General features: G+C 33.4%; 1 protein-coding gene across 1 annotated transcript in view; it reads right to left on the bottom strand.

Annotated features, from left to right (window-relative positions):
* Positions 1-467: 467 nt before the first annotated feature.
* Positions 468-26,937, bottom strand: part of LOC134277114 (inositol polyphosphate 5-phosphatase OCRL-like) — a 40,165-nt gene continuing 13,695 nt past the window's right edge. Inside the window, exons 10-26 of the mRNA XM_062759399.1 lie at positions 26,406-26,520; positions 25,841-25,963; positions 24,210-24,317; positions 22,516-22,586; positions 22,060-22,171; positions 21,511-21,620; positions 15,865-16,000; positions 12,407-12,517; positions 11,638-11,706; positions 10,911-11,007; positions 9,043-9,167; positions 5,092-5,202; positions 4,075-4,188; positions 3,538-3,622; positions 2,570-2,697; positions 2,222-2,333; positions 468-1,143 (exon numbers count right to left, since the gene is read on the bottom strand). Coding sequence (XP_062615383.1) covers positions 992-1,143; positions 2,222-2,333; positions 2,570-2,697; positions 3,538-3,622; positions 4,075-4,188; positions 5,092-5,202; positions 9,043-9,167; positions 10,911-11,007; positions 11,638-11,706; positions 12,407-12,517; positions 15,865-16,000; positions 21,511-21,620; positions 22,060-22,171; positions 22,516-22,586; positions 24,210-24,317; positions 25,841-25,963; positions 26,406-26,520 — 1,879 coding nt within the window. The 3' untranslated portion in view covers positions 468-991. The remainder of the gene's footprint in view (positions 1,144-2,221; positions 2,334-2,569; positions 2,698-3,537; positions 3,623-4,074; positions 4,189-5,091; positions 5,203-9,042; positions 9,168-10,910; positions 11,008-11,637; positions 11,707-12,406; positions 12,518-15,864; positions 16,001-21,510; positions 21,621-22,059; positions 22,172-22,515; positions 22,587-24,209; positions 24,318-25,840; positions 25,964-26,405; positions 26,521-26,937) is intronic.

Raw genomic sequence — 26,937 nt, 5'->3', positions numbered from 1 at the left:
CAATTGACAAGTATGATCACAGATGAACATTTTTGAACTGAATTTCATTTAAATTTTTGAATAAAATAAGTTTAATGAATTTAGTATATTCCTTTAATACAAAAAGGACTGTGAATTCAGTTTTTTTTTTAATTTAAAATTCATTTGAGTGGAATCTATTGAACATATTATGAAATCACTCTTTTGGCATACATACAATGTATAAATGATCATTCTATTGATCTCTTAATCAAAATTAAATAATGATAATCATAATGACATTTTTTTCTAATAAATGATCCATAAAATAAGATATCCATAAGATACATGCATTAATTTAAGATTCATAAATAAACGTAACACAGGACAAATAATAAAAAATATGATTGAAACTATTCTTAAAACAATGTTTATTCAGCATAATGCATTAAAGAAAGTGTCACAGAAACGTATCAATGGTATATGTGTTCCCAATATCAGCTGTTTACTGTTAGACTTGGTATGTTGCCATTGTTGGTGGTTAATTATGTATTTCACTAAGTCCTTCTCTATAACAGCAGTTTGGGGCATTCAATGGCATATTTATCAGGTTTAAAACTGACACTGCATCACAAAATACAATTCTGAATTGATTTTGTGCTGGTTTTGTATATTCCATCCAAATGCATATTTCTTTTTCTTTCTAATATAATTTTAACACTCTTTTGTCAACTTTTTGTCTTGTAAAATACAGCATCTTCAACAATCTTTCCTTCAAGGTTATCTAATCTCTTGTAACATTTTTCAAGAAAGTCCCAAGCAGATACCTATAAATTAATTCCAATCATGAATAATCAACCGATACTTTCACACATATCCCAGAATTCTCCGTGTGTTTCATAAAACCATAAATGCAATATTATCCATCACAGATCCTTAAGACAAAAATAGCTCCACAGCACCTAAAGGACATTATCATCCTATATCCTACTATTCACTAAGCTACATAACAGCTGGCTAATGTATGGCTTTGTTATTCATCAAACTCGTTAGCCAGAAAGTGGCCCACAAAGGCCGCTCTCTTCATCTCCTCCTCCTTCTGTCTGGCTTTCTGGGCGGGGGAGGATATAGATCGGGCTAAGGTGTTAGGAGGGGGACGCAGGAAGATTTCTCCAAATATAGAGGCTGCAAAGTACAAAACGTAAAGGTAAGCTAGCTTTTAATAAAATTAAAAATGCAAAGATGTGCAGCTTTAAAACCCTACATAATAGAATGTCACATTATCAATAATAAATTTCTGAAATATCTTTCAAAACAATCAAAATTATTATATCAAATCGACTCTTTTTTAATGCGATGGTAAACAACACTGTATTTGCTGTAAAAATGTCACAAGAAATGTGTATTGCATAATTTTATGAGCCTGTCCCCACTTAAAACTTTAAGGTCCTGAAGAAAATGATAGGAAGTAACTTATATTACATTGTATAGAGAAAGTATAAAAAAATTTGATGCAGTTATAATCACAAGTAATCATGTGAAACATAAATATAAATCTAATAAAAAAAAATCTTCATTCTCTTCATACTTACAAGTATACCCCCACACATATAAAAGGAATATTTGCATGTAATTTGCAATATATCTGATCATAGATGTATCATTATATAATTTAATTTCACTTATATCAAGCCATTCAGAGGAACGTATAATATTTTGTATAACATAACTTGCCTACGTCACAATGAATTACGTCAAAAACGTATTACTCCGCTTGACGTTACTTTTAAAATAATGCTCAATTTGAAGCCTTATTCTGGAGGAAAAATTGTCTCATTGTCTACACTGAAATTAAGTTATAAAGAATAAAGCTAATTTCAACTTCTGTTATACGATATAACAAAACTTGGGACAGTTTACGCTTTTTTATAAACCGCTTCGCGGTTTATAAAGCGTAAACTGCCCCAAGTTATGTTATATCGTATAACATAAGTTGAAATTAGCTTCATTCCTTAAATATTTATTCTGTTTAATTTTACATGTCTATATTTTAAACTGCTTCTACTGCTATTGGTTTCCATTTTTGAGTATAATTATAATTAAAAAGAATAAAATTTTAAAGGTTTGGGATTATAATTACGGAAAGTACTTGTTCATCCAAACAGAATTTGTAGTGAATGTTGCTAACCCCTTCATAAAGATACATCAGGGATGCACAACGCAGAAATAAAGAGGAGAAGAAATATAACTCCTTTTCACTTACACAGTATATTAATGTCCAGGTTGTTCTGCTGGGAATGGTTGAGGAGTTCCCTTAAGAACGCACATAAATAGCGGAACAGGTTCTTGTGGTGTTCTGGGATCTGGGAAATCACCTAGAGAAGGGAATAAATATTAGACTAATTAATACAAGCAGGTGAAAATATTAAGAAAATTAACTGCCTCTCTCAGGGAGAAACACAAGATCAGAATGTCATATTATCAGCACATTGTAAAGCCTTGTCATTTGTTTTGTTCTTAGGTTTTGATTAATACTTTATAAAAAGAGTCAAATAATAAATGTTTTGATAACATTTTTAATAAAAAAAAGAAATTAAATTTTTCCACATACCTGTTTACAGACCATGTAGTTGGCAGAACATTCTAAGCATCTGTAGTAAACCCTGCTGGGGATAACTGGGTCAGGGAGGCATTCTAAAAATAGTAACAAGGCCTCGGCCACGGAGTGAATGCTACCAGCTGATGGTAGATTAAGGAACATTACAATATATACTATTTATTTGCATTCATTTACAATTAAAAACATATCAAGAAATGAAAGACAAGGGGTTTGATGATTGATATCTGTAAGTAAAGGCAAAATCCCATACTAGTTTTCATTGATAGAGAAAATCACCTTTTATTCACATCAACTTTACTTTCCCATAATTAAGTGAGATGATTTTCTCCCAAAAATTTGATTAATTTTGCTAAAAATCAATTATTATGTATAAAATTTACAATAATTTACATTTAGAGCAATTTCCATTGCATATGTGATTAAAATATTAAAATACAAACACATGAATGAAACTGAATTGCAAGAAATTGAAAGGACATCATATCTTTGTTTCTGTGAAAACTTTGTAATAATATTATAAACCACTTCCTTTGTTAATCTATCAAATTATATTCACTTCGTAAATAGAAGTAAATTTTCTTTCTATTTTACCAAAAACATTTAATTAATTAACATTAATAAAGAATAATTTACACAAATAAAAATTAGTTGAGAGTCCATTCATTCTAGCATGTGATTGGATGCATCTAAGAAATAATTTGAGAAAATTTTTCTTGCTCATAAATTATACCAAATAATTAGAAACATTTTCTCAAGAAATCAAGGTGTTAAAAAAATGTGATGTTCAATATACATTTTAAAGGGCAAACCAAGTGTTAATTATTCTAATCGTGACTCACGAGTCTTACATAATATATTACATAAATAAAGTACTATTTCCTTTTTTTCTTGAAGAAGGAAATTTCTTTAAATATCACAGATTTCTCACTTTCTAATTAATTATTTTTTTTAAAGGATACGGATCTTATCAGGTACACCCGTATCTAGACAGTCTCTGATGGCCTGTAGCTCTTTAGTTAATCCTGCCTGTATAAACAGCTCACTCTGCCAGTAACATATGGAAAGAAATGAAAAAAAAAATGTATATACATCTATTAAGAAGTCCTAATCAAACAATACAGTAAATGCTTTGATTTAAAAAAAAATTAATTTACAGCATTTTAAAATTGAGAGGGATGAATATGTCAGTATGGGACTTGTATTGTTGAGGCAATACTTAAAGAATGCTTTTTATAGATTTTCTTTCTTGTCAATAATTTTTCACTCACGTTATTATATGAATAATATTACTTATGACACAGATTTTCATTTTTTTGGCCCCTTCTACCTCAAATAAATGCATGCATCTAAAATTCTCATTATGGTGTCTAATTTAACCTTTCCAATGTAATGATTTTGCCCCTCCCCCTCCCTTTCTATGACTAAAATAAACCATAACAGGTATCTTCACACAAAATTTGTCTCCTTTATCTCTAAATAATGAGATAAGTGTCTACCTGGTCTCTCCCGTAATGCCAGATATGGTCGACAAGCCTCCAGACTTCTTTAGGTACAGCGTACAGCCTCCCTCCCTGTGTTAGATCCCGGGACATCAGACTGCCTGGCTGCTCCTGAAGTCATTTGTAAAGTCTTTGTTATAACCAACAAATTTGCTATCTTATTGTTCTCAGACTCCCTAATTTTTCATTTAATGACACATCCTGAGCTGTAAGACCTCTCTGATTGGTCAGTTTATTGTATTCCATTAGTGTACTCACTATCTCTATCAGCTGAGCTGTAAGAGCCTCTCTGATTGGTCAGTTTATTGAATTACCTTTGTGTACTCACTATTTCTATCAGCTGAGGTGTAAGAGCCTCTCTGATTGGTCAGTTTATTGTATTACATTAGTGTACTCACTATTTCTATCAGTTGAGCTGTAAGAACCTCTCTGATTGGTCAGTTTAAAGTATAAGTGTACTCACTATCTCTATCTATTGAGCTGTAAGAGTCTACCTGATTGGTCAGTTTATTGTGTTACATAAATGTACACACTATCTCCATCTGCTGAGCTGTAGGAGCCTCTCTAATTGGTCAGTTTATTGCATTACATTAGTGTACTCATAATCTCTATCAGCTAAGCTGTAAGAGTCTTTTTGATTAGTCACTTTATTGTATTACATTAGTGTAAGCACTATCTCTAACAGCTGAGCTGAAAGAGCCTCTCTGATTGGCCAGTTTATTGTATTCCATTAGTGTACTCACTATCTCGTTCAGTTGAGCTGTTAGAGCCTCTCTGATTGGTCAGTTTATTGTATTACATTAGTGTTCTCACTATCCCATCAATTGAGTTGTAAGAGCATCTCTGGTTGGTCAGTTTATTGTATTCCATTAGTGTACTCACTATCTCGTTCAGTGAGCTGTAAGAGCCTCTCTGATTGGTCAGTTAATTGTTACATTAGTGTACTCACTATTTCTATCAGCTGAGCTGTAAGAGTCTCTCTGATTGGTCAGTTTATTGTATAAGTATACTCACTATTTCTATCAGCTGAGCTGTAGGAGTCTCTCTGATTGGTCCATGCATCTGGACAAGAGCCTCTAGTGAACAACCAAAGCTGGATGGGATAAAATTGCCATTCACCGTTACCTATTAATTTGGTTAAGGAAGATAGACACTGGTTTGGGAATATTACTTGAAACAAATAATTAGGTTTCATAGTTATCTAAGTCTTGTAGTAATGTTAAGAAATGGTCAGAGATGGTATATGTAGCTAATGAATAACAACAAAGGAACTGTTAAACCTTAACAAGAGGCCCATGGGCCTTATAGGTCACCTGAGTATCATGCAACAACTTTCCAACAATTAAATTTGATTCATGTTTTAATCCAGAGGCCATAAAATTCACAATTCTGAAAGAGGTACCATTGCTTATCATAATTATGCACTCAGCATGCTTACTTTGGTTAGTAATACCCACAGGTACATGTAGATCACAGTAACAAAGAAAAAATGCATTTCCACTTTAGGCCATAATAAATAAATTGCTAGATTCTCGTCCGAATTTTTTTTTAAATCGAGGCGGGCGGGCGGCTTTTATTTTATATTTTTTATTTTTTCAATTTTTCAGATTTTTTATTGACCTGGTCAATCTGTGTAATTTTATCTACAATACCCGAATAAAAGTCACAGTAAAGGTTCAATTATCTCTTACTTCACATCATCACCAATCTTTTTCAACCAATGACCCTTGTTTAAAATATATGTAAGACTCCAAGGTCCGATGGTGATGCCAAAGCCCGATGGTCTCGCCAAACCCCGATGGCACGCTGTCTATACGGACGCCAAAGTCCGATGGTCACGCCAATGTCCGATGGCTCGTTTCCTATGAGACGCATGACGCTAAAGTGCGATGGTCTGAAACGCAAAAGTCCGATGGTGCGGAGTAACAATCAACGTTTATGACGTCACAATAGTCCAACGTCATGACGTTGTCCTGCATTCAAAATCCATCAATTTAGTATTTTTCCCGCTTACAAATTTACTGAATTTGCTTATTGTTTTCGCCCACCAGAGCTATTAGGGTTAACCCTTGTACACCATTCGACTGATAAGGGTTAGTTCTTGAACACCAATGTGTTTCTTCGAACTCACTCGAGAAATTTTATGGTTAGTCCTCGCACACTATTGGACTGAATTAGATTAGTCCTGCACCCATCCAAGATAGCTTATGGTTGTTGCACATTTTTTGACTGATAAGTGTTAGTCTCGCACCTATATCCAAAATATTAGGGTTAGTCTTTGCATTGAATGTTTATTTGTATTTATTTTAAACAATCGGGCCTTGTCATGGCACGGAATCGCATTTTTGCGCAGCAGTGCTATGACGTCATAAACGTTAATTGTTTTCCGCACCATCAGACTTTGGCGTGTCAAACCATCGGGGTTTGGCGCAGACCATCAGACTTTGGCGTGACCATCGGACTTTGGAGTCCCATCGCACTTTGGAGTCCTACATATATACGCATGTATTACAGCAATTACCATCTTTTCAGCTGTCAAAATCATGTCGACTTTTGCGGGATTTAAAACGAAAGTAGAATGGTAGATGAATACCGATCCCGATCAGAATTAAGACGTAGAAAAACAGAAATAAAAAAAATCGAGGCAGGGGTATAAAATCGGGGCGGGCGGGGATGAGAATCTAGGAATATTTTTATTATGGCCTTATCATTATCAGTTGTGCACCCCATCCCACAGGAACCACTGACCCTGGGGCCACATCTTTCAAAATTTTGGAAATTTTACTTCATCATGTTGTTGATTAATACCAAAGTGCAGATTTCAAAGCATTAAATCATTTTCAGACCCCCCCCAAGTACCTCTGTCCCAGGGGCCAGGAAATTAAGCATTTTTGGAAGAAGCAACGTTCTTCATCATATATATATACTAAGATCATTGTCATAATACCCAGGATTAAAGTGATTTCCTAATTGTATAAAGACAAACAAATCACTTTGGATAAAAATAATATATTGATTATAAACAATTGATTGGATATATTACAAAATTGAGGAGCTCTGATAATCATGGCCTTTACCCAGCTTGGCGGAAACGTGGGAAGAGAGAGAGATATGGGCTCCCGAGCCCGAACCCAATTACAAATTAAAAACACCCCCCAAATACACTACAGGATTAAAGGAAAAGATTTTCAAAGAATTCGTTCATTTTCACTATATAAACATTAGAGCCCCGTCCTAACACAAGAAGCCCTGACCCAGGGGCCCTGAAATTCACAATCTCAAAGAGGCATCCTTCCTCCTCATAAATATGTACATATTTCATTGGTTTAATACCCAGGTGCAGCAAAGAAGATTTTTTAATGAGTTTATGCAATTTCACTATATAATCAATAGAGCCCCACCCTAACACCAGAACACCCAACCCAGGGGTCATGAAATTCAAAATTTTGGAAGAGGCAGCTTTCTTCAACATAACTATGTACTTTGATAGTTTATTTAATACTCAGGAGCAAAGAAGAAGATTTTCAAAGAAATAATTCATTTTTTACTACATAGTCTTTATAGCCCCGCCCTAGCACTAGAACCCCTGACCCTGGGGCCATGAAATTCACAATTTTGGAAGAGGCAGCCTTATTCAACATAGTTATGCACTTGGTTAGTTTATTTAATGCCAAGGAGCAGAAAAGAAGAAGTTCAAAGAAATAATGCATTTTCACTATATAATCTATATAGCCCCACCCTGGCACTAGAACCTCTGACCCTGGGGCCAAGCTTAAAAATTTTTTTGTTTGCAGTTGTCGACCCATAATTTTTAGACTGGGTCGGTAGGTAGGCATTCTTTTTTTTTTTTTGGAAAAAAAATCAGATTTTTGTTAGATAACAATTAAAAGAGGTTTTCATACACCTACTAGACATGAATAAGCTCACCTCTTGTTATAAACCACTGAATGATAAAAAAAAATGTGTCAAAATTTGAAAACGAAACTGTTTCAATATTTTGAAAAATTGAAAAAAAAAAATCAAATTACCAAATGGCTATAAAAAAGTTTGGGTCGGATGCATTTTCAGTGGGTCGGTAGGCAACTGCAAACAAACTTAATTTTATTTTAGGCCTGGGGCCATTAGATTCACAATTTTAAAAGAGGCAGTTTTATTCAACATAACTATGCACTTGGTTAGTTTATTTAATGCCTGAAAACAGAAAAGAAGAATATCAAAGAATTAGTGCATTTTCACTATATAATCTATATGCCCCCCCCCCCCAGTACTAGAACCCCTGACCCTGGGGTCATTAAATTCACAATTTTGGAAGAGACGAAAACAGATAGCAATAGGTCACCTGAGTTTACTCAGGTGATCTAATAATATTTAGGAATCAGTCAACAATCATTCTCAAAAGAGATTTTTAGCATGTGAAATCTATTCCAACTTGAAAGTATCTTAATTTTGGGTTGCCAATGCTGATATTAAAATATATAAAAATATAGACTTTTTTGTGACAGTTCTCAAGTTAAACAGTACACTAAATACAAGTTATATTATAATATAAATGTCTCACTACACATTATTACAGTTTAAATTGCTTAATAGCAAATGAAAGTAAACATTTCAAGTCCACTACAGTAATTAAGTTTATGCAGGTTAATTATTGAGGTAATTATGTAGTAAGACAAGCAAATTAAAAAAAAAATGTATTCCCCCACATTTGATGTCTTAGTGGTAATGCACATATGAAAAATTTCCTATCTCTACTCAGTCAAAAGTAATGACCAAGGTTTAAGTTTTTGTTGGACAGACTGACAGGTAAATCAGATTGAATGTCCCCCAGCTTTTAAATTAGCCAAAGCAGGGAACAATAAATAAGATTTTTATGTCACACTTTACAAAACGGTATTTATATTTACTATGGGCACACAATATTATGTGTCTATAAAGCCCTTCTATTTTTCAGCCCGCAAAGGATACAAAGAAGTCCTTCCCACCATTCAGATGTAGGACCAGGATGTCGTCTAGCACGTGATTGGACGCATCTAATGCCGCTACGCACGTCTTCTCCACCAGCACGTCTAAATGGATTTCACAACTGGATCCTACAACAACACATTAACATTTTAATCTGTCTTAGACTAGGTATGTTTTGTAACAGTCTTTACTCACTGATTTATATGGATTTCACAACTTGATATTATAACAAAACATTAACATTTGAATCTGTCTTAGACTAGTTATGTTTAAATTATAACGGTATTTACACACTGAAAATGAAACTACACTTAAGAGTATTCACATTATCATATGGGGACCAAGATATTCTGAACAAGAGGCCCATGGGCCACATCGCTCACCTGAGCACTAAGGGTAGGAAAAAGTAGAAAATGGCTTTTTATTGTAAAGTTTTAATCCAAAAGTAGTCCCATGATCAATCATGGATTTGCTATTTTTTAGAAAATGATCTTAAAAGAATTTTCCTATATATATCTTTAAAAACTTTAGTCGGCCATTTTGGCCCCGCCCTACCCCGGGGGGTCATGATTTGAACAAATTTGAATCTACACTACTTGAGCATGCTTCCATATAAATATGATGAATTATGGCTTTGTCATTCTTGAGAATAAAATTTTTAAAGAATTTTCCTATATATTTCTATGTAAAACTTTGATCGGCCATTTTGCCCCCCCCCCTACCCCCGGGGGTCATGATTTGAACAAACTTGAATCTACACTACCTGAGCATGCTACCATATAAATATGATAAATTATGGCTTTGTCATTCTTGAGAAGAAGATGTTTAAAAAATTTTCCTATATATTTCTATGTAAAAGTTTGGTTGGCCATTTTGGCCCCGCCCTACCCCCGGGGGTCATGATTTGAACAAACTTGAATCTACACTACCTGAGCATGCTTCCATATAAATATGATGAATTATGGCTTTGTCATTCTTGAGAAGAAGATTTTTAAAGAATTTTCCTATTTATTTCTATGTAAAAGTTTGGTCGGCCATTTTGGCCCCGCCCTACCCCGGGGGGGTCATGATTTGAACAAACTTGAATCTACACTACCTGAGGATGTTTCCATATAAATATGATGAATTATGGCTTTGTCATTCTTGAGAAGAAAATTTTTAAAGAATTTTCCTATATATTTCTATGGAAAAGTTTGGTCGGCCATTTTGGCCCCGCCCTACCCCCGGAGGTCATGATTTGAACAAACTTGAATCTACACTACCTGAGGATGTTTCCCTATAAGTTTCATCTTTCCTGGTAAAGTGGTTATCTAGAAGAAGATTTTTAAAATATGCCACCAAATTTTCATTAATTCACAATTATCTCCCCTTGAATGAGGGCATGGCCCTTCATTTGAACAAACTTGAATCCCCTTCACCCAAGGATACTTTGTGGCAAGTTTGGTTGAAACTGGCCCAATGGTTCTTGAGAAGAAGTCGAAAATGTGAAAAGTTTACAGACAGACAGACGGACAGACAGCTAGACAGACAGATGGACAGACGGACGCCGGACAAAATGTGATCAGAAAAGCTCCCTTGAGCCTTCGGCTCAGGTGAGCTAAAAAGTGCCCAACACATGTATCAAACAACTTTTGCTGTAATAACAGTGACTTACTGTATACAGCAATATTTTTGCCCCTGTTTTATTTTCGCCCCTTTGCCCAACCCACAGGTGGGCAAATTTTAAACAAGCGAATTAAAAATACAAAGCATGATTTCCCACACAGAATTGTCACTGGACAAATTTAAAATATGGCAAACTTGTTTCTAAGTGTGAAAGGGTGAAAAATAAAACAAGGCAAAAATAACCCTGTATACAGTATTATGATTACCTGGGGTTATCACAGATTTGTAGGGGGAGATTTTGAGCCACGGTTGACAATAACTCTTCTCTTCTAGTTTGTTTATAAATTCAAACTCCACAGGAACCTGATCAATACAAAGCAAACATAAAATTATTAATATAGGCATAATACAAAGGCAATATGTCAAAATAATAACACAGTGATGTGAATCTATTTCTTCACATAGAGCAATGTGAAAGTTCTTCTGTCTTCAGATAAAAAAATTAAAGAGAGCTGAATTAGGCAAAATAAAGAGAATTGCTAGTGAATTTGTTCCATACATGCATGTACTGTGTTATCATGGTTATATTCATGGTGAATTTGTCTGAAGTGAATAGGCCCCTAACCTGACCTGTCTTCTATTTACTGAGAATTGTCCCATATTTAGAATATTTTCTTTTCAATAGTGAATATGTCCCATACTTGGCCTGCATTCTATAGATAATAGTCAATTTTGTAATATACCTCGTATTTGTTCTATTTATAGCTTATTTGTCTTTAACCTGGCCTGTTTTCGATTTATAGCCCTTACCTGGCCCGTTTTCTATTTATTGCACTTATCAGGCTCATTTTCTATTTATAGCCCTTACCTGGCCCATTTTCTATATATAGCCCTTACCTGGCCCATTTTCTATTTATAGCCTTACCTGGACTGTTTTCCTTTTGATAGCCCTTACCTGTCCCCTTTTCTATTTATAGTATATTTTTCTCTTACCTGGCCAGTATTACATACAGTCAGAATTTCTGATCTCATCTCTATAAACATCACATCTTTAAACACGAACTGTAAAAAATACAAATCATAACTTAGTCTAATAGTTTTAGGTTGGTAAAAAGAAATTTCCTTAGACACCATTCCATTAAAAATAAATTCTGTATTTCATATCAATTTTCTTCCTTTTCAAACTTGAATACATTCTTTTGACTTTTCTTTTTGGTCTTGCTCAATCATCAGTATCATCCAATTCTATCATTTTTTGATTTCACTTGCACTTAGTGCATACTAGATAATTTAAATATACACATATTGAATACCTGAAACTATATCAATAAAAAAATGCTTTCTAATCTGATGTCTAAAAGTAATATATTGGTAACTTACAAATGATTTATTCATTATCTATGTAACTTATTAATAAACTTAAACGCATAGTGTTGTTAATATGATGCTACATTTGTTCTGTATAACTTGACTTAGAACTCACTTGAAGTTGGGTTATAATGAACTTTTGTTCAATTTGGCAGAGGTTAACTTGACCTTACTTCCATCATGTCTAAATTGACTTGAAAACGACTTACAGGTGAGTTATAATCTTACACAATTTTATTCTGTGTAAGTTGTCTCGACACAAACTTGAATACAAGTCTAGACTCACCTCTGTTTTGTGTAACTTGACTTGACACAAACTTGAATACAAGTCTAGACTCACCTCTGTTTTGTGTAACTTGACTTGAGAAAAACTTGACTACAGGTTTAGACTCACCTCTGTTTTGTCTAGCTTGACTTGAGGTAGGTAGTCGTTTTCTAGTCGGTCCAGCTTTTTCATTACGTCTTCATATACCTTATTGGACTTTTCTTTATCTATCACTTTTACCTAAATAATAGAGAATTAATTTATAGATTTAATTGCTACTAATGAATGTTAATAACCTCCTTCATCAGTCTCACACTCATAAGAAAGACACCAGGTATAAAAATAGATGGTAAAGGAAAGATTTAAGATATTGTTAATAGTTTATCTGAAAACTTCAAAGGTCTTCAGTGGGTGTTTGCTAAAATAAATCCTGTCTACAAGGTGTTAAATGGAACTTTATGAAAATGGAAAATAAAAACCCCACAGACAAAATTTATTAATTAACAAGTAATAATAAATCCATGGGAAAAACAGATTTATTGCTAAAAATAGCCATTCCTAATAAAAGTACATGCAGCAATTTTATAAAGATCTGTTTCCTCATCCCAAATGTGATTTTATTTTTGATCTTTGAATGTACTATATAAAATTTAACACAGACTTAGTATGCAGCTATATCTAACATGAAGCACGTCAAAAAATCTAAAATACCTTATCAACAAGGAATATATCTGCCATTTCTTTTACAGTTCTCACCAGATTTACATATCTCCTTCATTTCACTCCAAACAAGCAAATCAATAGTGTCTAAATTATTTCTATATCAAGCATGTGATTACAATAAGGAAATCTGATCCAAATTCTGACAGCATATAAACACATTGAATGTTCCTTTAATTGTGCGAACTAAGTACTTTCTGGAAGTACAAGTATTTCTGTGCTAAAAAAGTTCATCTCTATCAATGGGCCCATTCCTGTCCTATAGAGGAAACGTGTAATAAGTAGATCTTAGTGTAGGAATTGTCATTGATAAAAACAGTACTGTCATTGGTCAATCTGCAGATACACGTCTCTAGTGGACCCTGAGCAAGTGGACAATCTTGAAATGCAATACAGCATGTTAATTCAATAAATGGCTGTTTTTTTCAAAGAGTACTGTGGTTTCATCAATATTCGTTGAGCACCAATTTTCGAGGATTTCGTTGTTGAGCAGATTGACGAATTCAAATTTTCATCGATTAAAGAGATAGGAAATTCATTTGTATAGGTAATGCTTTTGTCCACGAAATTACGTGTCCTCGAAAATGTCTGTTTTACAAAATCCACGAAAATTGATGCCAACGAAAATTGATAAAACCACAGTATGTGTGTTTTGATAAAAACACAGACTTTGGAAGTCAACAGCAATTAACATCTCATAATGAATTTGAAAATAATGATTTGTTTTTAAATACCAGTTAATGTATTACAATGAAAGACAATTTTTAAAAACAAAAATCTAAAACGTTTTTTGAAACAATCTTGGTAGTATATAACCTAACTGTTCACATTGAGTCCAAAATCAAGTTAAAATGTAATTCAAAGCCCCATCCATACTTGCTGTAAAATGACATATTTGTGTAGGATCAATTTTTCATGGTTTGAGGAAAAAAAATATGCAGCTTTTTGATTTCATGGATAAAGAATTGATGAAAAATTATAAATATTATAGGAAATTTTAAATTTTATGGTGGATCTAAATTCCTGGGTCTCTTTTGAAAACACCACCTTTACCAACTAGAAGTTAGTGATTTCACAGCTATACAATGGCTTAACCAATGTAATTGCCATTGGACTTTCCTTTAAAAAATTTTGGTCTTTCATAATAACATTCAAAATACAAATTGAACCAGAAGTGTCTGTTGAGACTGTAGCTCTACTGGTTTATACTTAAAACAAAGGAAGAGAAAAGTAGCAGTGTGACTTGAGACTTCAAAACAGGAATCAATAGAAAAATGATCCTTGACACTCAACAAAATAAAAACTGATGCACAGAATTATGTATCTTAGTGTAGTCTACTTGTGTGCCAAGTTATATTAAAATCGGACCAAATCTAAAGGAGGAGTAGCATTTGAAAGAATTTCACAGAAATTTCTATTTTTAGCAACCATGGCAACACTGTTCATCAAAATCAAAATACCGATGCACAGAATTATGTATCTTAGGGTAGTCTACTTGTGTGCCACATTATATTGAAATCAGAACAAAACTGGTGGACGAGTAGTATTTAAAATAAAATTTCACAGAAATTTGTATTTTTAGTAACCATGGCAACACCGTTCATTGAAATCAAAAACCGATGCACAGAATTATGTATCTTAGTGTAGTCTACTTGTGTGCCAAGTTATATTGAAATCGGACCAAAACTGTAAGAGGAGTAGCATTTTGAAAGAAGTTCACAGAAATTTCTATATTTAGAAACCATGGCAACACCGTTCATTGAAATCAAAAACCGATGCACAGAATTATGTATATTAGTGTAGTCTACTTGTGTGCCAAGTTATATTGAAATCGGACCAAAATTGTAAGAGGAGTAGCATTTTGAAAGAAGTTCATAGAAATTTTTATTTTTAGTCACCATGGCAACACCGTTCATCGAAATCAAAAACTGATGCACAGAATTATGTATCTTAGTGTAGTCTACTTGTGTGCCAAGTTATATTGAAATCGGACCAAAACTCTAATAGGAGTAGCATTTTGAAAAATTGTTTACAGACAGACAGACAGACAGATGGACGGACGATGGACGCATTACTATCGCATAAGCTCTTCTGGTCTCTGACCAGTAGAGCTAAAAAATGAACTAAACAAAGAAGGATATATATGTATATTTAAAAAAACAACAACATTTTTCACCTCCAAAATTTCATTAATTTTGTAATCAAATCAAATGATTTGCAACTCACCTACTTTGTTTCAGACAAGCCAAGTACCATGCGACAGTAAAGAAGGCTACAGTTTATATGGGCCAATTATCTATAAGGAAATTACTTTAAGAAAAACTCAATGCTATTTTTACACATTTTAATGCTCGAGGCATCATAAACTGAAAACGCCTTTGTGACCAATCTAGATGTATCAGACATGGAGGAAGCAGCCTACAGTGATTGGCACAGCTTGATTTAATTCCGTATCACTCCAGCACTGATGAACAGGAAGTGCAAACACTTGTGTAATGGGAAGTCATTGTTGACCAGTTGTTATTTGTGTAAAAATAGCTATATCTCATCATTTTGTTTAAATGTCAACACTGAACATGTAAATGATAACACAACCCACTTCTTAACAGTGCCTATGTTTATAATTACTATCCTCTAAATATCTAAAAGGTCAAATGGGGCTGGAAATGACCTTGACCTAATTAATGACTCACCTCTATCTGGAACAGGGAGGACACAGGTTTGTGCTCACTGATAAGTAGGTCAGGGTGGGAGTGACCTTGACCTAATTAATGACTCACCTCTATCTGGAACAGTGAGGACACAGGTTTGTGGTCACTGATAAGTAGGTCGGGGTGGGAGTGACCTTGACCTAATTGATGACTCACCTCTATCTGGAACAGGGAGGACACAGGTTTGTGGTCACTGATAAGTAGGTCGGGGTGGGAGGAGTAGTGAAGTTGTTCTATCCCCTCTCCTTTATACAGAATCCTGTCACACCAGGCTGGAATCCTGTTCTTCTCACTGAAAAAAAATCATCATCAAAATTGAATACACTATTGATATGTGTTTTTATTTATAAATAGAGTCCAATATAGATTCCCCAAACAACACACACACACAAAATTTCTTACACAGGTACTATGAATTCAGTTGAAACAAATCATGCTGTGATACACTAACAACTTCTACCTAATATATGGCAGAATAAATAATACAGGATAATTCAGATACTGATTTAAATTTTATGTCACTTCGTCCAATTTAAAAACATAGAGATAAAAAGAATATGTCAGACTCTATAAAAGGAACAAGGACTAAGGAAGGAAGTGTTTATGTGTGTTAAACAAATAACTCACATACTTCACATCTTTATCAACATCAAAGAGACACAATACAGGTAAAATTATCAACAGGATATTGTTTGTGGATGACGTGGGTAAAACTGCTTTTTAAATATCATCATTTTTGTAAACAATAAAAGTTTGTGGATCTTGTTAGGATTAGGTATTCAAGATTTCAAAAAATGTTTTTTAAAAAAAAACTTCTTCAAGAATATACTTATATTATGTATTGGAAAAAAATTATATAATATATACATGACATATTAGAAGAAAGTCCAAGAGTGTGTTTAAATAAAACTTAATTTAAATTGCATGTATTTCAAATCTTGGCAAATGGTTGCATAAATAGTACTGTGGTCAGTGAAATCATTTTAATTCAAGGGATTCATCTAGATAAAGGTGACCAAAAATCCTCAAACATTGGTCTCAAATGAACAAATGATGATGATGCCACAGTAATTTAATAAAAAAGTTGAAGATTAATATGTTAATCAGACAACCATATTCTCAAATTTTAAGCAACCATTACCATCATTACACACAGGCAACTTTGCCACATAGTGTTTGAAATAACTGCACTTGAATGCCTGAGATGCACAAATTTTGTCACGGAGGAACATATTTACATGTATTGACGCCCGTCAGGACGTGTAAAATTTTCTACATTAAAATTCAGATTGGTTATGAAAACTCTCTCAAATCAACTAATAATAATTATATTGGCAAAGTGTAACAAGCAAACAGGTAGTATATTTATCAGCCTATAGGTTTATGATTGAATATTGGTGATCTGCCCAATTCACATTTTTGCTATTTTTGGGAGTTGAACTATGTTCAGACTCCCTAGGTTGTCACGCGATTTCTAGCGCAGTAATTTTACAATAAATTATATAGCGGCTGTTGTGGTGTTTCTGTGTCGGCCAATTTACTCCCCTGTGATATTCAATATAAACTCGCACCAGTCTATATAAACTCGCAGAAACTTCCGCAATAAAAATAGTCCATCTCATTTTTCTGAATTAATCTACTTTTCATAAATTATTTGAAAGCAAATAAAAAGGATTTTATTTAACTTAATTTGAAAAGCATATTTTTGTCATCTCTCTTGAGAAATGACACGTAAATTTTGATTTCCGTATGAAAAAAAGTCCCGTCATTTATCATTCGGCAATCCTAGGCTGACTCCACTATGCTCCATTACAAAAAGTGCGAGGTCATCAAAGGAGCAACAACTGGTCTAACTGGTTTGACAATGACGCGATTGTCTAAATATAGAGATGTAAACAAAGATGTAAGGTCAAAGGAATGCTAAGGTTTAACTGAACTTCTTTCAATTTGTTTCAGCAATAAAGAGACAGAACAACATTACTTTTTAAAAAATACTATGGAAAATATCACTGTCAGACATTTATTTGCTCTGACAAGTAAAATGATCTGTTAGACTGGAAATTTTTTGTCAGACCAGATACATGCAACTCATTCTTTTACGTTGGTAAAGGGAAAAATAATAGCATTAAAGTTTGTTGATATTCGATCTCTCAATTTCAAATGACATTAATTTTACATCCTTTATTTCATGAGTTTATCAGCATTCAGTTGGTCCCTGTACAACACCAAATCTGAACTTGAAAAATGTGTATGTACTTGCATTGCAGTATTTCCTTATAAAATGTATCATTTGATTTTATTATATAATTAAAACAGTTAAAATTAATGAATACATGTGTATTGAAATGAAATTTAAAATTAGGGAATAACAAAACTTGATGATTAAGTTATAAAGATAGATACATTTGATAAAATAGATAAGCACAGAGTTCTATAAAAATTAATCATTATGTCCGAAAAGAAACATTCATACCCAAAAGAGAATAGCAAATACTCATTTTAATCAGAGGAAGAAAAATGACAATCTAGTGTCTGGTGATGGTAACATCGAATATAAAGAGTGTTTGTTTGTTTCTTGGGACCAAATATCTTGTACACATTCTAAAGAGAGTAGGGGGTGTTTGGATTCAAATGCTTCAGAAATATAAGGTCGTGTTTGAATTTGAGTAAGAAATGGTACTGAAGTTTGAAACCTACCCACAAAATAGTATTTTCGAGTTTGGAATTTTTTTTTTTTTGGTGGAGGGGGTTGCTTGTTTGGTTTGGTCAAATTGTTGAGGTAAGAATTAGAAAGAATAAATCCAGAACTAAACTTAACTGTTCGTGCGCAATAAATATACAGTTTTTTTTTCAGTGGATGGCACTGTAGCTCTCCAGTCTGTCAAAATCTTTTTTCGGACAGCTACAGTTCTGCAGCTAATTTAAAAGCAGTCCCATGATCTTGGCTATTCAAATGCAATAGAAATTATTTTTAATGTTTCGTGTTGTATCTCTAACAAATCAGTTCTAGCTGACTTGAATCTGAAAGCATGAAACTGTTCCTATACTTCCCGTGAGACCTTTCAGATAACAATGTTCAACTCCCATGAGTACTTTCAGTACTTTGATTTTTAAACGGCAATTGTTTTTTCAGGTACATTTTTTAAAGGGCTGACAACTTTCACTGGCAGTCAGCCCTGCTTGACGTCTAGCTTATTTTACAGCGAGTTTCAAACACTGTCACATATGATCCACATATGTGTATCATATGTTAATCATATGATTTGTTTCATATGAGAATCATAAAAAATGGCATCATATGTGAATCATATGTATATAACATCATATGATTTACATATGTGCATTCATATGATCCATATATGATTTGCCACGTATAATTCTCATGTGAATGTATATACATATGATCTTCATATGAAAGACATAGCATGTGGATCATATGTGGCACAATTCCCTATGAACATGGGGATAATTGAAAAAGTGAGGGGAGTTACATGATTTTCAGATTTCAAGTAAAGAATGCATTAAATTAGATACACAAAAATCCAGCTTTTAAAAGAATTTTTTGGTGACAGAATTACCTAGAGTCCCACTCATTGGTTCATGTGTTGTATTTATATGTGGACAGTCAGATTGTATATATTTACCTGGAGTCCCATTCATTGGTTCCTGTGTTGTATTTATACGTGGACAGTCAGATTGTATATTTACCTGGAGTCCCATTCATTGGTTCCTGTGTTGTACAAATGTATTTATATGTGGACGGTCAGATTGTATATTTACCTGGAGTCCCATTCATTGGTTCCTGTGTTGTATTTATACGTGGACAGTCAGATTGTATATTTACCTGGAGTCCCACTCATTGGTTCCTGTGTTGTATTTATACGTGGACAGTCAGATTGTATATATTTACCTGGAGTCCCATTCATTGGTTCCTGTGTTGTATTTATACGTGGACGGTCAGATTGTATATTTACCTGGAGTCCCATTCATTGGTTCTTGTGTTGTATTTATACGTGGACAGTCAGATTGTATATATTTACCTGGAGTCCCACTCATTGGTTCCTGTGTTGTATTTATACGTGGACAGTCAGATTGTATATTTACCTGGAGTCCCACTCATTGGTTCCTGTGTTGTATTTATACGTGGACAGTCAGATTGTATATATTTACCTGGAGTCCCATTCATTGGTTCCTGTGTTGTATTTATACGTGGACGGTCAGATTGTATATTTACCTGGAGTCCCACTCATTGGTTCCTGTGTTGTATTTATACGTGGACAGTCAGATTGTATATATTTACCTGGAGTCCCACTCATTGGTTCCTGTGTTGTATTTATACATGGACAGTCAGATTGTATATTTACCTGGAGTCCCACTCATTGGTTCCTGTGTTGTATTTATACGTGGACAGTCAGATTGTATATATTTACCTGGAGTCCCATTCATTGGTTCCTGTGTTGTATTTATACGTGAACGGTCAGATTGTATATTTACCTGGAGTCCCATTCATTGGTTCTTGTGTTGTATTTATACGTGGACAGTCAGATTGTATATATTTACCTGGAGTCCCACTCATTGGTTCCTGTGTTGTATTTATACGTGGACAGTCAGATTGTACAGTGCAGGGAAATAATTTTGTTACAGCATCAATGCTGATTTTGGTGCTTCCTATGCTTGCTGATTTTGATGCTTCCTTTGCTTGCTGATTTTGATGCTAGTTATCCTTATCCTGATCCTGGTTTGATCCTTATCCTGATGCTGGTTTGAAACTAGGTCAATGCTAGTAATGCTAGTAATGAAGTAGGATTATCCTGTCGGAATAATTCAAAAACAGCATCAATATTTTAAGCCATTAAAAATAATTTTTGGGGTAATTTTTATTTGTAATTTGTATTAAATGACTTTCTTTTATCTGTTTTCACTTTGGTCAATGCTAGTTCTATCCTTTGCTTGCTGATGCTGATCCAAGTAATGCTGTTTTTTTAAATGCTGATGCTGATGCTAGTTCTATCCTGATCCTACTTATGCTGATCCTGATGCTGGTTTATGTAACAAAATTAGTTCCCTGCACTGTATATTTACCTGGAGTCCCATTCATTGGTTCCTGTGTTGTATTTATACGTGGACAGTCAGATTGTATATTTACCTGGAGTCCCATTCATTGGTTCCTGTGTTGTATTTATACGTGGACAGTCAGATTGTATATATTTACCTGGAGTCCCACTCATTGGTTCCTGTGTTGTATTTATACGTGGACAGTCAGATTGTATATTTACCTGGAGTCCCATTCATTGGTTCCTGTGTTGTATTTATACATGGGCAGTCAGATTGTATATATTTACCTGGAGTCCCACTCATTGGTTCCTGTGTTGTATTTATACGTGGACAGTCAGATTGTATATATTTACCTAGAGTCCCATTCATTGGTTCATGTGTTGTATTTATACGTGGACAGTCAGATTGTATATATTTACCTGGAGTCCCATTCATTGGTTCCTGTGTTGTATTTATACATGGACAGTCAGATTGTATATATTTACCTGGAGTCCCACTCATTGGTTCCTGTGTTGTATTTATACGTGGACAGTCAGATTGTATATATTTACCTAGAGTCCCATTCATTGGTTCCTGTGTTGTATTTATACGTGGACAGTCAGATTGTATATTTACCTGGAGTCCCACTCATTGGTTCCTGTGTTGTATTTATACGTGGACAGTCAGATTGTATATATTTACCTGGAGTCCCATTCATTGGTTCCTGTGTTGTATTTATACGTGGACAGTCAGATTGTATATATTTACCTAGAGTCCCATTCATTGGTTCCTGTGTTGTATTTATACGTGGGCTTGAAGTTTATCTGGCCTTCCCTGTAGCCCTTAAACACATCAGATCTATTTAACTGTTGATGAAGCTGAAAAGAGGATCAAACCTTATTATATTTTAAGTAACAAAAAGCAACATAAAACAGTTTTTCTGAATATCAAGCAGAAGCTGAGAATGTCTGGGTATTCCCCCTTTGTTAATATAGCCCTGGAGTAAAACTTGCCTGATCATAGCTGAGTTTGGGACGGTACTGTAGATTGGCACATAGTCACAATGGTTTTAATTTAAAATTCACTATGTTCATGATTTATCATTTTTCCGCGATATTAAACTCATCATAAATGCTGTTATAAGTTTGGAAAACGTTCAAATGCTTATATGAGAATTAGAATGTATTTCTTGCAGCGTGAAATTAAAACCATTACAATTAGTACATTTTGAGATATCATAAAATCTTAACACCATGTATTAAAACGACTTGAAGCATTTCTCTTTGTTAAGGTGTTTAGAAGTCTAGTAAAACTTGCCTGGTCATAGCTGAGGAGGTCTGGGTACTTCCCCTTGTCAATCATTGTCTTCACTTTGTCAATGTCCAGCCCATTTATCCTGTAGTTCAGATCACCAATCCAAAATATCTGACTGAAATGGAAAATTTTACGTTACTGAAATTATGCTCTCCTTCAGTAGCTCGTTAGTGAAACTGTAATGCTCCCCTAAGTATGGGCCAAAGGTTAAAGCTTTTATAGTATTGTCAGAAATGTAAATAACATTGATTTTAAAAGAATGAATTTTTATCTATATCTTTACTGAACAATAAAAAGAAAAGTGTACAGAGTCTCTGTCTGCATGCACATAAAAGAGAAATTTACAACTACATGTATAAATTCTCATAATCTTAAGAATTAGCTAAGTAGAATTCAGTTACTGTAGTGATTAAAGGTCATTTTGATTGATTAATGGAATATTCTAATAATTTGACTTACTCATGCTCTGATATGGTCAATGGTGGCATGAACTGTTTAAATCTCATCTTACCCTCCACATCTCTGTAGTCCTACAACAAGTAAACATATGTCTATATATTATATAGTCACGTCACAACATTGAACAAGTAAACATATGTCTATATATTATATAGTCATGTCACAACACTGAACAAGTAAACATATGTCTATATATTATATAGTCATGTCACAACACTGAACAAGTAAACATATGTCTATATATTATATAGTCACGTCACAACATTGAACAAGTAAACATATGTCTATATATTATATAGTCACGTCACAACATTGAACAAGTAAACATATGTCTATATATTATATAGTCATGTCACAACACTGAACAAGTAAACATATGTCTATATATTATATAGTCATGTCACAACACTGAACAAGTAAACATATGTCTATATATTATATAGTCATGTCACAACACTGAACAAGTAAACATATGTCTATATATTATATAGTCATGTCACAACACTGAACAAGTAAACATATGTCTATATATTATATAGTCACGTCACAACATTGAACAAGTAAACATATGTCTATATATTATATAGTCACGTCACAACATTGAACAAGTAAACATATGTCTATATATTATATAGTCATGTCACAACACTGAACAAGTAAACATATGTCTATATATTATATAGTCATGTCACAACATTGAACAAGTAAACATATGTCTATATATTATATAGTCATGTCACAACATTGAACAAGTAAACATATGTCTATATATTATATAGTCATGTCACAACACTGAACAAGTAAACATATGTCTATATATTATATAGTCATGTCACAACACTGAACAAGTAAACATATGTCTATATATTATATAGTCATGTCACAACACTGAACAAGTAAACATATGTCTATATATTATATAGTCACGTCACAACATTGAACAAGTAAACATATGTCTATATATTATATAGTCACGTCACAACATTGAACAAGTAAACATATGTCTATATATTATATAGTCATGTCACAACATTGAACAAGTAAACATATGTCTATATATTATATAGTCATGTCACAACATTGAACAAGTAAACATATGTCTATATATTATATAGTCACGTCACAACATTGAACAAGTAAACATATGTCTATATATTATATAGTCACGTCACAACATTGAACAAGTAAACATAAGTCTACTTATAGTCACAACATGTAAACATATGTCTACGTATAGTCAACAAAGTTACAAATCTACATGTCTAAAAAACTACAACAAGTAAACATATGTCTATGTATAGTCAACAGGTACCGCAGGGCTATTACACATACAATGTAAGTTAGACAGCATAAAATACAGTTGAACTTCATTACCGAAACACCAATAGCTAAAAAATCATGGATAAATTGAGAAGATTTAAGTCCCAACCACTTATTCTTTGAGTATATTATCCTCAATATCTCGAATCCCTGGACTTGAAAGTTTTTATCAGTCCAATCAAGTTTGAAATAATAATATTTGACTGTATTCTTTATTCAGAAAAATCTTAAAGAAAAGCATTCATTTGAAAGGGGGAATTAAGATTTCTATTTAAAAAGTTTTAATCTTAAAGTAAAGAATATAATATACAGTCTTGAAAGACGGAATCCTTAGAGCTGTTGATTTTTTCTACTAAAAGTAATGAGACGAGTACCTGGTTTCTTCGTTCGTATTCGTCTTGATGAGCTGCTAAGTGTGTGTTGATAAAACACAGGGAGGTATTGTGTAGAGTCATCCTCACCCCCACCCCTCCTTTATTACCCTACGAAACAGAATGTCAACATAATTAGTCTATATATAGTAACATAGGGAGGTATTGTGTAGAGTCATCCTCACCCCCACCCCTCCTTTGTTACCCTACAAAACAAGAATGTCAACATAATTATTATTATATCGTAATGAATCAAAAGATGCTTAGTTATTGTTATTCTCATTCATTCTTCTTCGAAGAGAAAATCATGTTACAATGAAATGCAACATGTTTATCACCTGAGTCATTATGACTGATATATCAGTTTATATGGTATAAGCAGCAAAATTTAATTTACTCAAGAATGTACAAATACTCTGAATATTAATTAATTAATGTACGAGGGCCGTTCAAAAATTACGCGGACTTGTTGCACAGAAAAAATATTTGACGACATATTCGGGCAAAATATAAGACATAATGTTAAAAAATCTTTACTTATATAGTTTTCAAAATTTCATATCAAAATGTTGTAAATTGGTATCGATTTTGAATGATTTTTCAGGACATATCATTAAGTCACGGAGCAACAAAATCTTCGACGTCACAGGCATTATAAAAAAAAATTTGATTGAACTTTCATTTTCTCCACATTTTCCCAAGAGTACGTGTACAGTTTGAATTAATACCTGATCTACTCAACATCCAAACACCATTTCCTGCCAAGCTTAAAATCTATTAAACAAGTAAAGAATATTCTTTTTTTTTTGTTTTAAAACCAAAAACTGCAGTTATTTATGAGATATAGTGTAATATTGATGATTCTCAATCACATTCTTTACAGTCCGGATAAAGTTCTCGTCGATAATCCTCTTCCCGTCTTCCCGTATAGTCTTTTTACAGAGGTCTAACGGTCCAAAATATCAATTTTCTATTTGTGGACGAATGTCACGAATAACCTAGTTTACTACATGTTTTATTATACATATTTCGGATCTATGTTGGCGATATCTCCGCCATTACACATAATTTAACAATTCAGGAGACGTCATTTTCATCATGTTCATAGTCATTTTCACGGGAATCGCATCAGAGAAAAATTACTATATTTCTGTTAGTATTTCAAATATCATGTCAGAAATCTAAATACATAATAATAGAACAACTTAAAGATACATTTGAGAAAATTGTCGAAAAATATTGCGAATTATAGAAAATTAATGAGTTAAATTTTGGATTCCGCATGCTTTTGCTTCAAATTTTTGGTCGTGCTCCGTACCTCTCTATCAGCGATATCAACATACCGATAATTTTAGTAAAAAATTTTTGAAATACAGAAATTTTTCCCAAAATTTTTTGGAATCTTTAAGATACATATTTCTGTGAAATTTCATAACTATATGACGTCTGTAAGAGTAAATAATAGCACAGTCCGCGTAATTTTTGAACGGCCCTCGTATAATATTTATCTATACTGTGTAACTAATGATAGTTTTTATTTTCTGATTCAGAAGTACATGAATGTCAATTTGAAAATAAACACCTAAAGTGAGAAATGACCCTATGACCTCACCATAATGACCCTTTAACCTCACCATAATTCCCATGATTCCAGTGGGCACCGAATCAGCATCTATAAAATGAGGAGGAACATCTGGTGCTACGGAATCCTTGACGTACACCAATAACATGATCCCCACCATACGAATAAGCTTCACCTGTAATCAAATATCAGAAATTAGTAATAAAACATCAATATCACTTATAAATTGCACATTCTATGGTGCATACTTTACTTGAATAGGAAAGAGCTGAATGTAAATCTTAGTTTCATTTTCCATCAATTACATTAATAGTAAAGCTAAAATTGATTCACATTTTTCAAGCATACAGAATTATCCAATATAAAGTATTTGACACCTCAAAAGACTATAAATCTAGAACATGGCAAGAAAGATAACTCTTGGATGACTGACTTTTCTGTACATATGGAGACTGATCTTCGTGTGTTTTGTATGAATTGACCTGTCCAAATTTAGATGACTGACCTGTCTATATTTAGACGACTGACCTTTCTATATTTAGATGAATAATCTTTCTATATTTAGATGACTGACCTTTCTATATTTAGATGACTGACCTTTCTATAATAAGACTGACCTTTCTGTATCGGACTTTTGCGGGCAGACTCTTCCTGACTGCGTTGTGCCACTGTTCTTCTTTCGCAGAGTCACTAAACACATAGGCTTGATTACTAAGATCTAGCTCCTGGAATCTGTCAAATATAAAACATACTGCCATTTTTAATATCTAAATACCATATGGCATAAGTATCTGGTACATTGTGTCCTGAAAGTGAAAGACTTTTAGAATGACCTATTCAATACATATTTCTGAAAGTGAAAGTTATATCTACAAAATTTGTTCTCCTTGTGTATTCTCTAATTTCTCCATGGAAAAATTAATCTTTTAGCAAATGGATAATCTTGACTTAAACTCTTAAAGGAATATTAAACAATCTTTTAGTGTTTCTCTGAATTTTTATTTTTTCATAAGATTTTTTGAAGTTCAAATATGACATCAAATATTATAATGAAAATACAAAAATAACTGCCCCTTCGCAATTTTCTAAATGCCTGGGCGATTAATTGGAATTATATGGTATATTTATAGTGGAGTGTCCAGTACTTAC

Source organism: Saccostrea cucullata, unplaced genomic scaffold, assembly GCF_032062105.1.
Source record: "Saccostrea cucullata isolate Sc308-1 unplaced genomic scaffold, CSIRO_AGI_Scuc_v1 ctg2458, whole genome shotgun sequence".
Taxonomy (NCBI): Eukaryota; Metazoa; Mollusca; class Bivalvia; order Ostreida; family Ostreidae; genus Saccostrea; species Saccostrea cuccullata.
Note: the sequence above shows the minus strand (reverse complement) of the source record. Positions and strands in the feature narration are given on the sequence as shown.